Source organism: Penicillium malachiteum, assembly GCF_028827825.1.
Source record: "Penicillium malachiteum strain IBT 17515 chromosome Unknown utg000005l:1.0-9002435.0:326005.0-9005861.0, whole genome shotgun sequence".
Classification (NCBI taxonomy): Eukaryota; Fungi; Ascomycota; class Eurotiomycetes; order Eurotiales; family Aspergillaceae; genus Penicillium; species Penicillium malachiteum.
The window spans coordinates 2170779-2183188 of record NW_026643099.1 but is presented as its reverse complement, the minus strand read 5'-3'; the positions used below and the strand labels follow the sequence as shown (position 1 = coordinate 2183188).

General features: G+C 47.1%; 4 protein-coding genes across 4 annotated transcripts; 2 read left to right on the top strand and 2 right to left on the bottom strand.

The window, feature by feature from the left end:
- Nucleotides 1–334: 334 nt before the first annotated feature.
- Nucleotides 335–1368, bottom strand: N7483_010829 (3' exoribonuclease family protein; the record flags this gene model as incomplete). Its single annotated transcript, XM_057094256.1, has 2 exons — nucleotides 335–1128; nucleotides 1227–1368. 2 exons carry the CDS (start codon nucleotides 1366–1368, stop codon nucleotides 335–337), a joined length of 936 nt encoding a protein of 311 aa, XP_056940227.1.
- A 1652-nt stretch (nucleotides 1369–3020) lies between these two features.
- On the bottom strand, nucleotides 3021–6353 carry N7483_010828 (phosphatidylethanolamine N-methyltransferase; the record flags this gene model as incomplete). Its single annotated transcript, XM_057094255.1, has 4 exons — nucleotides 3021–3152; nucleotides 3221–3323; nucleotides 3373–5998; nucleotides 6182–6353. 4 exons carry the CDS (start codon nucleotides 6351–6353, stop codon nucleotides 3021–3023), a joined length of 3033 nt encoding a protein of 1010 aa, XP_056940226.1.
- Nucleotides 6354–7930: 1577 nt separating this feature from the next.
- nbp35 (Fe-S cluster-binding ATPase) lies at nucleotides 7931–9032 on the top strand (the record flags this gene model as incomplete). The annotated part of the gene is made up of 2 exons (XM_057094254.1): nucleotides 7931–8018; nucleotides 8086–9032. The coding sequence occupies 2 exons, from the start codon at nucleotides 7931–7933 to the stop codon at nucleotides 9030–9032; spliced, it is 1035 nt and encodes a 344-aa protein (XP_056940225.1).
- A 1787-nt stretch (nucleotides 9033–10819) lies between these two features.
- N7483_010826 (pepsin-like aspartic protease) lies at nucleotides 10820–12300 on the top strand (the record flags this gene model as incomplete). Its single annotated transcript, XM_057094253.1, has 3 exons — nucleotides 10820–11253; nucleotides 11337–12100; nucleotides 12173–12300. The coding sequence occupies 3 exons, from the start codon at nucleotides 10820–10822 to the stop codon at nucleotides 12298–12300; spliced, it is 1326 nt and encodes a 441-aa protein (XP_056940224.1).
- Nucleotides 12301–12410: the final 110 nt, after the last annotated feature.

Here is a 12410-nt window from a genome sequence, read left to right as displayed (position 1 = left end):
GACAATGGAAAGGTTTGCAAGAAAGGAAAGAGAGGCTAGATGATGCTGAGAATACCCGGACGTCAGAGCTTCGCTTTCTGATATCCAAGGGAAAGCAGGGCACCATGACTGCCAGGGACTCGGAGTCGCCCTAGCAGTGCCCTGTGTGGGACCAATAGCACTGGAGTGTTTTGCGCGGAATACTCTACTTAGTAACAACTTGAAGACCAAAAATAACTCAAATCCAGAGAAATGGTATTCTCTATCCATCTACGAGCTTCAACGGGGAACTAGACAAAAAGTTCATGCATTCATTAATGTAACTGTTTTTGGCATATCATTACTGAGCATAGCATTACTGAGAAGCAGCCAAGATAGATTCTCTGACAACTTCTGCTAGAACAGCATGGACAGATTTTGCAGCAGTTACTGCACCATCTATCAATGCCTCATGAGCAGTCCTCTTATCGCCATCTTCAAGTACAGCCTGAGAACTATCTCCCTTCAACCAAAGCTGTGTGATCTCATCGCGTGAAGGCATGTAACCCACCACACAAGCAGCAACAATAGAGCGATGCTCAGAAGGATCAACATCCAGGACTAGCTTCGGGGGTGCCCCAGGGGTCTCATCATCCGATACCAACGCAGCCATACCACCAGTAACCAAGTCGAGACAATCAATATGAGCATCTGCAAGAGCAGCAGATGCAGCAGTGATACATCCGGCCAGAACATTCATCATTCCCCACGAGGCATCATGTGAGTCTGGCGCATCAGCCCACCAGCGATCATCCTCAGCTTCTAGAATAGTCACCGTAACATCGATACCAGACTTGGGCCAGCGGTCTGCGATAATGGCGCCGCGCAAAGCTGTCTCAAGATGGACGCCGAGATCACGCTCGCTTGCGTCTCGGACATGAGCCCTTCTCTTGCGTGTAGCAAAAGTTGCATACTTAACGTGTGTTGTGAGGACCAGATTGGGAGAGAAAGCTGCAGATCTGGGCAAAGGTTTTGGTCCATGGACTGAGCAGGCAAGCTTCAAAGATGAGGAATGTGGGATCAGAGATTTGTAGGAAGCGGGAGGTGGTGAAGGCTGGACCTCAATGTATGAGGATCCAGAAGCTGAGCGTGTGAGTCCTGTCTCCAGTGCTAGATTTTAAAAAATACGTATTAGCTCAGGTCTTGTAAAGGCTTAACCTAGGCATTCGGCGATTCATACCGATTTTCCGAAAAGGCTTTCGGCTCACGCTGGCGCTGAGGCCGGGTCGGGGTGCTTGCTGTATCAACATGGCAAGAGAATACTGGGCATCTGGTGCCCTCTGCAGGGCCATTGACTCTGCGTCTGTCATTCATTTTGGCTTGGATGGAAGAAAGCTTGAAGTTCGCCATTATCGCGAATCCCAGAAATGGAAATCTTGGTGTTTGCAGTGTTTGCAGAGGGCCCCACTTAAGGTGAGTACTTTTTCTTCGTTCCCGCGACTTTTTTTTCTCTTTCTCTTCTTCTTCTATCTCACATTCATGGGAAATCAACAAAAGTCCTTCAAATGGCGAAGGAGCTGGTCGAGAAACATGGAATGTTTATGTAAAACGAAGGCTGCTACTAAGCTACAACTAACTTGTGAGTTGCCTCTCAATTTTCACCTCACCCCCATTCACATCCCCATCCCCCTGTCTTTATGATGAAACCTACCAAAATTTATGTTCGGCGACAAACGAATGGGCCAGAACAAAACATGCATCACCATCTGATCGACTTCACAAATCATACCATTATGATCCTTCTCATCGTTGGTTTCAAAAACTAATAATGATTTCAGACAGGATTGCTCGGATTGCTCGGATTGCTCGATTATTCAATTAAGCGAGCCCTCGCCATCTCTAGCACTAACATGTAAGCTTTTGAAATTTTTTTTCTGCAATTTTTTTTCTGCTGCACCTTTTATGATGAGAAAACATTTTCAGTTCTGCTTCTGCAAATTCCTTGAAGATAACAAAATACCTTACCAAAAACTCCTGATAATACCATTTCAATCACATTGTCTTTCTACCTTGTCATCGTCGATGAATCAAGCTGACAATTCAAAGTCCCCTACAGGTTATCTTATGACTCTTGTCATTACTGCAAGCTTCTATCCAAAAGGTACGATCGGAAACGATGTTTCATGATTCCCATCACCTCCCTCAATCTTTATGATGACACCCAGTCAATCCATTCAATGATCTTTCGAGAACCGCCCCCCGGGTACGTAGCCATACCTACCAGTGATGCATTAACAGGCAACGATCTATATCTTGCGACTCCCTTATACTGGACCTTTTATGACTGTGCTTCGGCATGGACGTAATTGGGAGGAAGGTTGTGGAGCACCGGAATATATGGGCTGAAGTCGTTGTCTGGTATTGCTGGTTGGTGTTGGTTTTACTATGCTTGGCTTGTGTTAGTGACCTGCGTTGGGCTGACCGTCCGTCTTGGATGCCAGTTCAGCTTGGGAATCTAGCAGGGGATGGGATGAATTAAACTGGCTTGACTGATTATATTTTGATCAATCTTGCAATATTCTATTGTATCTTTTGTGTGATCAATGCTGACAATTTGTCTGCAGATTTCAAGACTTTTTGGTCACTTAGCATAGTAAATATGAATAATGATAAATATGAATTTTCATGACTTGAATTTTTCTGATCAAATTAAATCCGTAGAGTAGTTGAGCCAAGCTATGTACGTGAGAAGAGCCAGACAAGGAGAGAAAAGTCAGACAAAAACCAAAACATGAGGCCATTTCCACAAAGCCAAGGTGGATACTGGTAGGTCCTCAGATAGGCAACACAGGTATAGAGCTTCTGAACTCCTTGGTAACAAAACATGGGAATATTTAAAAACAAGAAACGAGATAAGTTTTCTTTTTCGTGTCTGCGCAAGCCTAGATAATCTAGGCGATTCTTTTTTGTCTTTGAGAGAGCACTTGAGGAAAAGGAGATTGAAAAAAAAAACCAAAATAAGGCACCGCCTATAAATACGCCGCAACCACTCTAACCATCAATCACCATGTTCGTTGTATCAAGAACTTGTTGCCCTGGAAGAGGAAGATATAACCACCGTTCGGAGCTGAAGGCTTGATCAAGCTGCTTTCTCGACCTAAACTGGCGTTGTTCTGCCATTGGATCGAGTCATGCTATAGGGGGCCTGGGAAAGCCGTTAGAATTGAAGTCATCATTGCTCCCAAGATGATAGAATACATACCAAGACCTTTTTGGCATTACAGATGCGCCATGCGAGATTCAAAACATTGCCATCCGCCTTGACGACCTCGGGAGCCAACTCAACGCCGAACCTGTGGAACCCTCTGGTTAGGAACAGATCATTAACATGTGTAGACTTAGGAAAAGACTCACATTTGATGAATTGCAAACACAACCCGCTTGGCAAACTTGCCATCTCGTTCGACGAGGCCACCAAATTGCTCATCGGCAGCTTCAGGCGCGACTTCAGGATTACGATCGAAGCAATTGCGGACGACAGGAAGCAAGGCCTTCTCAACGGTGCTCTGCACAAGTCCTTCCTCGCCAAAGAAGTCGAACTCGTCATAGTGCCGGATGCGAACCTCAAATGGTCTAGAGATAGCCATGACATTGTGCACGCCATTGTGGTGGTAGCGAAGTTCAAAAACACCCTGAGTCCAGAAAATTTTATCACCCGAGAAGAGAACTTCTCCAGATGCGAGCTCGTGATTCTCGCGGCCATTCTCAGATGCCTTGGTAACCACATCGCTAACTAGAATCCCCTTCTCGCAGGTCAGGTTGTCATACGAACCCTCGTTGGTCGCAATCCAACGGCCCTGTGAGGAGACGCGGCTGACCTCTCGAGAAGTATTGTCTGTGACACGGTACAGACCAATCCAGTCCTTCTTGCTGTGATTGAGTGGCGCAGTCCATTTGACCTTGATGGGAGAGCCGTATTCAAATGTCAAGTTCTGAAGATCACCACGACGATCCAGGGGCATACGGGCATTAGCACCCTCGCGACCTTTGCCTTGTTCGTTCTCTTCTGGAGACTGTGCGTCCGTTCCTTCAACAGACAAGGAGTAGTCCCGGACATCATATCCAGCCAAATCAGCATCAATGCGAGAGATAGTTACGCGAGCTGGGTATTTCTGGAACAGAGCCGTAGTATCCTTGACGAATGTGGTGACTCCAGCAGCAAGCTTTGGACGGGCGTTATCAAGAAGCTCCTCGATGAAGTCAAAGGAGTCATCAAACATCTTGTCAACACTGCCGTGGAGCTGCTTGAGGGATGGGGGCAGGGATTTCTTCAAATTCTTGACGACACCACCATCCTGGCGCAGGCTGCGGCCGTAGAGTTTCTGCATATGAGGGCGCTCAACAAATTGGATGAAAGCCAGGCTTAGGATGTGGCTCAGGAAGGCCAGGAAGGTGACCGCGCCGCTGCTTGTGATAAGAACTGCACCCCAGACACCAGCCAAACCCAACACGCGCTCTGGGTTGTTGAGAAAGCGATAAATACCCTCGTAAGTGAGTTTGGGAGATTCATCGAAGAAGAAATCGCCGTAGAACCAGCCAAATTCTCCAAGAGAATCGTATATACTGATCGAAGTCCAAATTTGCAAACTGATCAGACCGACACCAACAACGTGGCGGAAAAGCACCAAGCCGTAATTCCAATCACTAGGAACGGTGTACATCTTCCATGCTGCAGCGATAAAACTGGCCGAGCACATGACCATGCTCAGATGATAAGTGCCCTTCCACTGGTTCCATGCCTCCAGAGGAGTCTCACCAAATTTGAGGAAGTGTCTGGTCCAAGCTTTGTCTCTAGACTGGTTGTTAAGAAGGTGCCCAAGACCTACAGAATACCATACACGCCACACAACTGCATTGACCACGAAAAAGAATTGGTACAACGGGGTCGATGGACTTAACACAGTGACTGCGAATACAAGTAGCTCGATGAGAATTATCGAGGAATCCGTGGTTCTAAAGAGATCCAAATTGCTCAAGCCCAAAAGATTGTGGACCGAGGGTGGTGGTTTGGTCGAGTACGATGGTGGCGCATTGGGTTGTAATTCCTCAGACGGGGTTGCTGCAATCGGAGTTGTCGCGAACGGTGTTGGCGCTGATGGGCTGTCTAAGTAGGCAGGGAGACTGGTGGAAGAACCGGCGCAGACTGAGCGCTTGCGGGGTGCGGGTGGGTTGTAGGTCTTCTCGATGTGCGGGTTCTCAACGAGGACGAGGAAGGCGAATTGAGCTGCATGGGCAATGATCGAAATAAACAAGACTTTATAGCTGGCGGCCATCAGGGAGATACCGTAATAGCCCGCATAGCCGACCGAGTACATAGGGTGGGGAGCCATTTCAAAGACTCCGTCAAAGGTTAGCTCTTGGTCAATGAGGTAAAAGAAATCTCCCCAATACCAGGCATAGTCCTTGACTACTCGGTGAGCATCTAGTTTGACCCAGAGGTTGAACAGGACCAGAACGATACCGGCTATCCACCGAAGGGAGGTCATGACCAAGCTCTCATCAACAGGACGGTGACCACAGGCTATCGCAAAGAGACAATAAGAGGTAAAGTCACACATCAGGATCACATCAACTAGACGGCGGAAGACTAGCCAGGTATTGTATTCAATAGGTGCCTCTTCGAAAGAATAATCGTGAGGAATTTTGGTCTCCATTTCCCACTTGATCCAATTGTACAGTTTTGGGTGAGGATTTTTGCCAGTGGCCGGATTGACAAAGATTTTTGTCTTCTCTGCCCACCGGATCATAGTTTTGTGATGCGACTGGTTATGCAGCAGCCATCCAATCCCGGCATTGTAGCCAGCGCGCCAAAATAGGTACACGAAAGCGAAAACCGGGACTTTGAGGCATGCTGGAAGAGCCCAGAGCAGAAACACATGAGATGCCAGTAGGAGTAAAACCACCGCATCAGAAAGATTCTTTGGTTCTGAAGGGGACAAAAGCTGGGAGACCATGTCATGGGTCTGAGGCACGGTGAATACTATCAAGGGCGGATCGACAGGTTAGCGGGGACAGCTCCACAAATCTGGGCGATGACATAGTCGACAAAGCAGGATTGCTCAGGGAGGTCATTGAGGCAGACAGAGCCCTGTTATTGCAATGCAGCGTATGAACAGATGCTGGAATTTAAAACCTGGACAAAAAAAAGAGGAGGAAGACATACCAGTTCCATCTGGAGTGCGGCCAAAGGTCTTCTTGTCCTTCCCGTCAGTATCCTTGATCTCCAGTTCAGCATGGGAGGTTAGAGCATCGCGACCTCCAGTTGAATCAAGGTGCGGTACTCTTTCTCTCAGCCCATTTGGCTGCAGGGCACCTGTTGAACGGCCCTGATCCATGATGATGATGGTTAGAAGGAAATTGTTGGGATACGAGAACGAGATGCAAGTGACCTGTAGAGCATGTGACAGTGGGGATCCCAACGTGACCTGTGCTGTTTGCAGTGTTTGTTTTTATCGTTGTCAAAGAATGTTGTTAGTTAAACAAAGATCAGGTGGATCTAGTGTGATTTCAACTAGGTTAGATTATTTTCTTCTAAAATCTAGAGATTAGATCAAAGAATGTTAGTATCCATGAACTTAATGAAGTTGTGTTATGAGATTCAAATGTCCAGGGTGTGTGGGACGTATTTATGTGAGAGATTAGCCATAGTGGACCCGCGAAGCCTCGACTAACAGCGTCTCCTCCCATAGGTGAATTGTACACAAGAGAGTTAGTGACTGCGGGCCCTCGAATTAAGCAGAACAGAAAGGAAACACATGCTATCTCCTTTTCAGTTTTGTTGAGAATTACTCCCGGCGATTCGCTATGGGTATAAACGAATGTACGCCATGTCCCCCGACTTCCGGCTTTACTACACCCTCAGGCCAATTCTCATGGAGTATGGGTTACACCTTAAGATGGACAAAGCGGGGAAGTATGCGGCAAGAGCGCTCTCATATGGACCAATCCACTTTAAATTATTCTGCACGCATTTATTTTACTTCTCTTTGCACCCGATGATGGGGGGTTCGAATGTACGAGGTACGCGAGCCCGACAAGTTGTCAATTGGGGCCCCAAAGTTGGAGTGGATCCCGCCGGAGAGCGTTTTGGCGTCATGTTCGTTAGGAATTGATCATAGGAATGAAGAAATAGACACCGCTATTCAGAGAAGTCGTCAATGACTGCCCACCAAGATTGATAATGGATATTCATAATCCTCCTAATCTCGCATGCAAAACGGGAAGGTTATTTCTTCACATCAGCCAGTCAAATCATGCCGGGTATTCAGCTGCACAGCTCAGACCCTCTCATGTGCAACCACATCGGATTGTCCCACATGGGATCATTTAGGGGCGCAAAATCAAGATTTCCATCGCTACTAAGGTTCTGACAGGACAATGGGCCTTGGTACCTGCACGGTTGCACCCCGCTTCATCATCGCCTAGCCTTAAGACCAAGTCTATTAGCGTCTCATCACAGGCGTCAAGGCCTCCTACTAGTGCAAGGCAAAGGATTGGGTCTGCCACTTATAGATTGGTAGGCATGGTAAGCATGGTGAGCACTGAATGCCGGGACAAGACTATGTACTACATTGTATGCACATGGCTCCACCAGGGAGACGAAATATGAGGAGACGTTGAGAGGTACAACGAGTCAAATATTTGCATATTCAAATTGTCTATAGTATATTCTTTGTAGCATTCATATGTATAGCTTAACTTGCTACAAATTGACCTGTTCCTAGTAATTTCATGTTTATCTCAAATGAATGAACCCATCCATGCCCAGGTGGCTATTTCACACCAATGGGGAAAGGACGGTTAGTCATCTTGCTTATCAAGCACCTAATCTCCGCCACTCTAGGGAATTTCCTTTGAGCACTGAACGTTTGTGGTCTTCAAACTTCTTTGAATCATAGCAAAATCACTTGTGATGGCACCTTACGTGGAGGAGCCAAATGAGGATGCGTCCCTCGAGGCGCCTGCAAAGCGCGCCCCTTCTCTGGTCGCCCCAGAGCCAGGTACGATCATACTTAAGCGCACTGCGGGGAATATCCATCAAATCCAGAAATCTAATAAGTACTACAGAACACTGCCCTGGCCCCGAGTCTGAGAAGGCCGGACAAGGTGATGCCTGCGCAGGATGTCCAAACCAGCAAATCTGTGCATCCGCGCCCAAGGGACCCGATCCCGATATCGCAATCATCACCGAACGCCTCGCCGGCATTAAACACAAGATCCTCGTCCTCTCCGGCAAAGGTGGCGTCGGCAAATCCACCTTCTCAACCCTTCTATCCCATGCATTCGCTGCAAACCCGGATTCTACCGTTGGAATCATGGATACCGATATCTGTGGACCGTCGATCCCGAAGATGATGGGAGTGGAGGCTGAGACAATCCACATCAGTAACGCTGGCTGGAGTCCTGTCTGGGTCACAGATAACCTGGGTGCGATGAGTGTGCAGTTCATGCTGCCGAACCGAGATGACGCGGTTATCTGGCGTGGACCAAAGAAGAACGGACTGATCAAGCAGTTCCTCAAGGATGTGGACTGGGGCGAGTTGGACTACTTGATTGTCGATACACCTCCCGGTACCTCGGACGAGCATCTCTCCGTTAACTCCCTGCTGAAGGAATCTGGTGTTGACGGAGCCGTCGTGGTGACTACCCCGCAGGAGGTTTCGTTGTTGGACGTACGCAAGGAAATTGACTTCTGTCGCAAGGCTGGCATTCGTATTCTCGGATTAGTGGAGAACATGTCTGGATTTGTGTGTCCGAGCTGTACTCACGAGTCACAGATTTTCCGTGCAACTACAGGCGGAGGACGTCGTCTGGCCAAGAAAATGGGTATTCCTTTCTTGGGTGCTGTGCCTCTGGATCCTCGTGTCGGTATGGCCTGCGATTATGGAGAGAGTTTTGTGGAGAACTTCCCTGACAGCCCAGCATCTAAGGCTATCAAGCGTGTTGTCCGGGCAGTTGGTGCAGCAGTTGGAGAGAACCCAGATGATGTTCTCCCCGAGGATATGATTGCTTAAAATTGCTGCGGCTGATGGTTTATTTTACTTTCTTTCTAGCGTGATGCATCTGGTTTTGATGGATGGGATCCATCTGGCGTTTGGACATAGAGCTTGATTTGATACCATGAATTATACGACCATACGGGCATGATCAACATGATTTTACTATCGATTTAGGACCAAATAAAAACCATCCCTTTTTTTCTGACTAAGTATAGGTAATATTCGAACTTGACTCACTTGACTCATGAAATCTGGATATTATAGAGTTTGGGCTCAAGTTTCAAGTATTGACAAGCTTTTGCGGGTCTTCCAGGCTGCTAGTAGAGGTCAGAGACTCGGACCTCTTTCCACTACTCTGAACTGCTCCGTTGAACTCAATGTCCGACAGGGATCAATGATGCGTACTACGATGATGTGATTTCTAAACTCGGTCAGCGCTTCCAGGTTAAGCACGAATGCAGCAACTGGGTCGCGGTCATTGACCGACGCATGGAGACTGCCCAGGTGCCCAGATGGGTGGGCACTATCAGTGTTGCGGATGGACCAGGACTGACAGGTGTCATATTGTAAAAAATAGCCCTGAAGCCTCTACTGGATACATTTTCAGTCTCAGAAATCCTTCTTGTGCTCGCGAATTGATTAAATTTTGTCTTGGTGGCACATTCTATAGATAGCTCTATGAAGTCAGCATCCTTGCCTATAGACGATGCGTGTTTCTTCAGATCTATACTTCATTCAATCTACCAAATACAAGACGTTACCAGTATCAAAGATACCTATAATTTTATGAATTCTTCATTCATTTCATAATTCCAATACAGGATAAGTAACCAGTACATCATGTCTCTATAGCCACGCAAGCCAAGCCCAACCCCTTTTCCTACAACTCACGTAGCCCATTACCCATTCACCTGAAACGTCCTGAAACGTCTTTAACAGCCCAAGTTGCATGGCAAAAACTCGAATGAAAAAAAATATTATCCATAGTAATCTGTCATTGGCCCCATGCTCTCTACTGTTTCAAGGGGAAGGTAAACCCCGCACTATGATTGGGCCCTAACGCGCCCATGTGGTGTTTCAGAAGCGCCCAACCAACAAACCCCTAATCCATACAATAGCCTATCAGACTAATGCCCTAGAATTCACTCCACTATCATCCGACAATGCTGAGTTAGAGACAAATGAGCTGTCAGGAGTAAGCGTCTACCCTATTCCAGGCGCCAACTACTAGTGGCCCACTATGACAGCTCCGACAGGTACAGATGGGAGGAAGTACCCAGTACAGATGACCTAGACCGTCACTTTTCAGCTGGGTTCCATAACGCTGATAGGTTCGATGAAAAATTATGGCTTCGGATTGGAAACGGCCATGCAATGGACTACGTACGCTTTTCTTTCCTTTGCTGGAATGTACTTTCAGGCGGTTCGATGCTCGGAAAGGTTCCTTTATATCCTGTAGCTTTTATAGATCTGCGATCCCCAGAAACTTACGGAGATCAATCCCTCCTTTTTGATAGCTGGGGCTGTCTCTTTCATTCATTTATTCTTGTATACATTCTTTTTTCAAGTTCTTTCTTATCTTCCATTCATCACCTGCTGGTCAGGCATCTACTGAGTCAAGAATACCTGTCTCTCTTTGGTACAGTGGCATTGTCATTCATTTTGAGACACCAGCAAAACAGTTCTATCTTTTACAGAAGACTAAGAGCATTTATTTCGCTCTTCGTTAAATCTTCCCAGTGTTTTCTTCGCAAGCTATATCATTCCTTGACAGCTTCACTCGAGTATATTAACTGGACAAAATGATTCGTCTACTTTCCATTCTATTTATCATATTTTTGAGCTACGAGGCTCTTGCCGCACCAGCTCTCTATCGACCTCTTCGCAAAGGCAAGTCCTTCAAGGTCGAGCGTATCAAGCGCAGTGGCTATGTTCGCAATGGTCCCGCTGCTCTTCGCAAAGCCTATCGCAAATTCGGCGCTACTGGATCTCACATGGACTATCCCGACTCAAACGATGGTGATTTCGACCCATATCCCAGTGGCATGAGGGACCAGAGCTCTTCTACGACGAGTAGTTCAAGCTCTGCGTCAAGTAGCTCGAGCGCTACTACCAGTACAGACCAAGAAGGAACTGTTAGCGTGACATCCGTCGATGATGGCGAGGAATTTGTATCTCCTGTTCTCATCGGAGGTCAAAACATCACGCTGGATTTTGATACTGGTTCTGCCGATATGTAAGACCTCCTTTCATCCCAACTTACCTCAAAAATTATTCATCTGGGATGGATATGGTACTGACAATTTCTTTTACTGGTAGGTGGTTGATCAACTCCGAGCTCCCATCCGAAGACACAGAAGGCCACGAAGTCTACGACCCATCATCCTCCAGTACCTTCGAATACGTGGAAGGCGATTTCGAAGTTGAATACGGCGACGGCTCATACGTAGCTGGGTACTTAGGAAAAGACACCGTCAGTATCGGCGGGGTAGAAGTAGCCGATCAAGTGTTCGGTCTTCCTGTCGAGGTATCCAGTACATTCATTGAAGACACAAGCTCGAACGGATTAGTTGGACTCAGCTTTTCCTCGATCAACAGCTTCAACCCTGGACCACAGAAGACCTTCTTCGATAACGTCGCTCCAGACCTCGACGAGCCTGTCTTCACGTCGCGATTGCGTAGCGATGGGGTTGGAGAGTATGGATTCGGGACAATCGATCATAGCTTGCACAGTGGTACCCTGGCTAATGTCAGTGTCGACTCGTCAAATGGATATTGGCAATTCAATTCGACTACGTTCAAGGTTGGCGATGGTCATTCGTGGAATATCTCTGATACGACGATTTCCATTGCTGATACCGGCACTACCTTGTTGTTGGTTAGTGCGGATGTGGTCTCTTATTATTATGGAGAGGTCTCTGGCTCGACTTACTCCAGTAAGGTTGGTGGATATATCTATCCATGCGACGCTGATCTACCTGATTTGGCGTTGGGTATGGGAGAGTCTTCTTACCAGGCGGTTGTTCCTGGGTCTGTGCTAAATTATGCGGAGGTTGGAACGAATTCCACCACCGGTGAAACGAGTAAGTGTTGCTGTTCTCGAGGACTGTGTATAGTGATGTGTTGAGTTTTTACTAATGGTTTTTTGACTGTAGTGTGCTATGGTGGTGTACAATCCTGTGCTGGATATGGGTTCCAAATCTTTGGAGACATCTTCCTCCGGTCATTCTATGTTGTCTTCGATAAGCGTGGACCATCTTTGGGGGTTGCCTCTTCCAGCTGATGCGGGTCATCACTGGGCATTGGTTTTGACATACGTTTGTTAGAGTTCAAGGGGCTAGATTGTTAGAGTTTGTAAATAATTTATACAGAAACAAACACTTGATGGCTTTG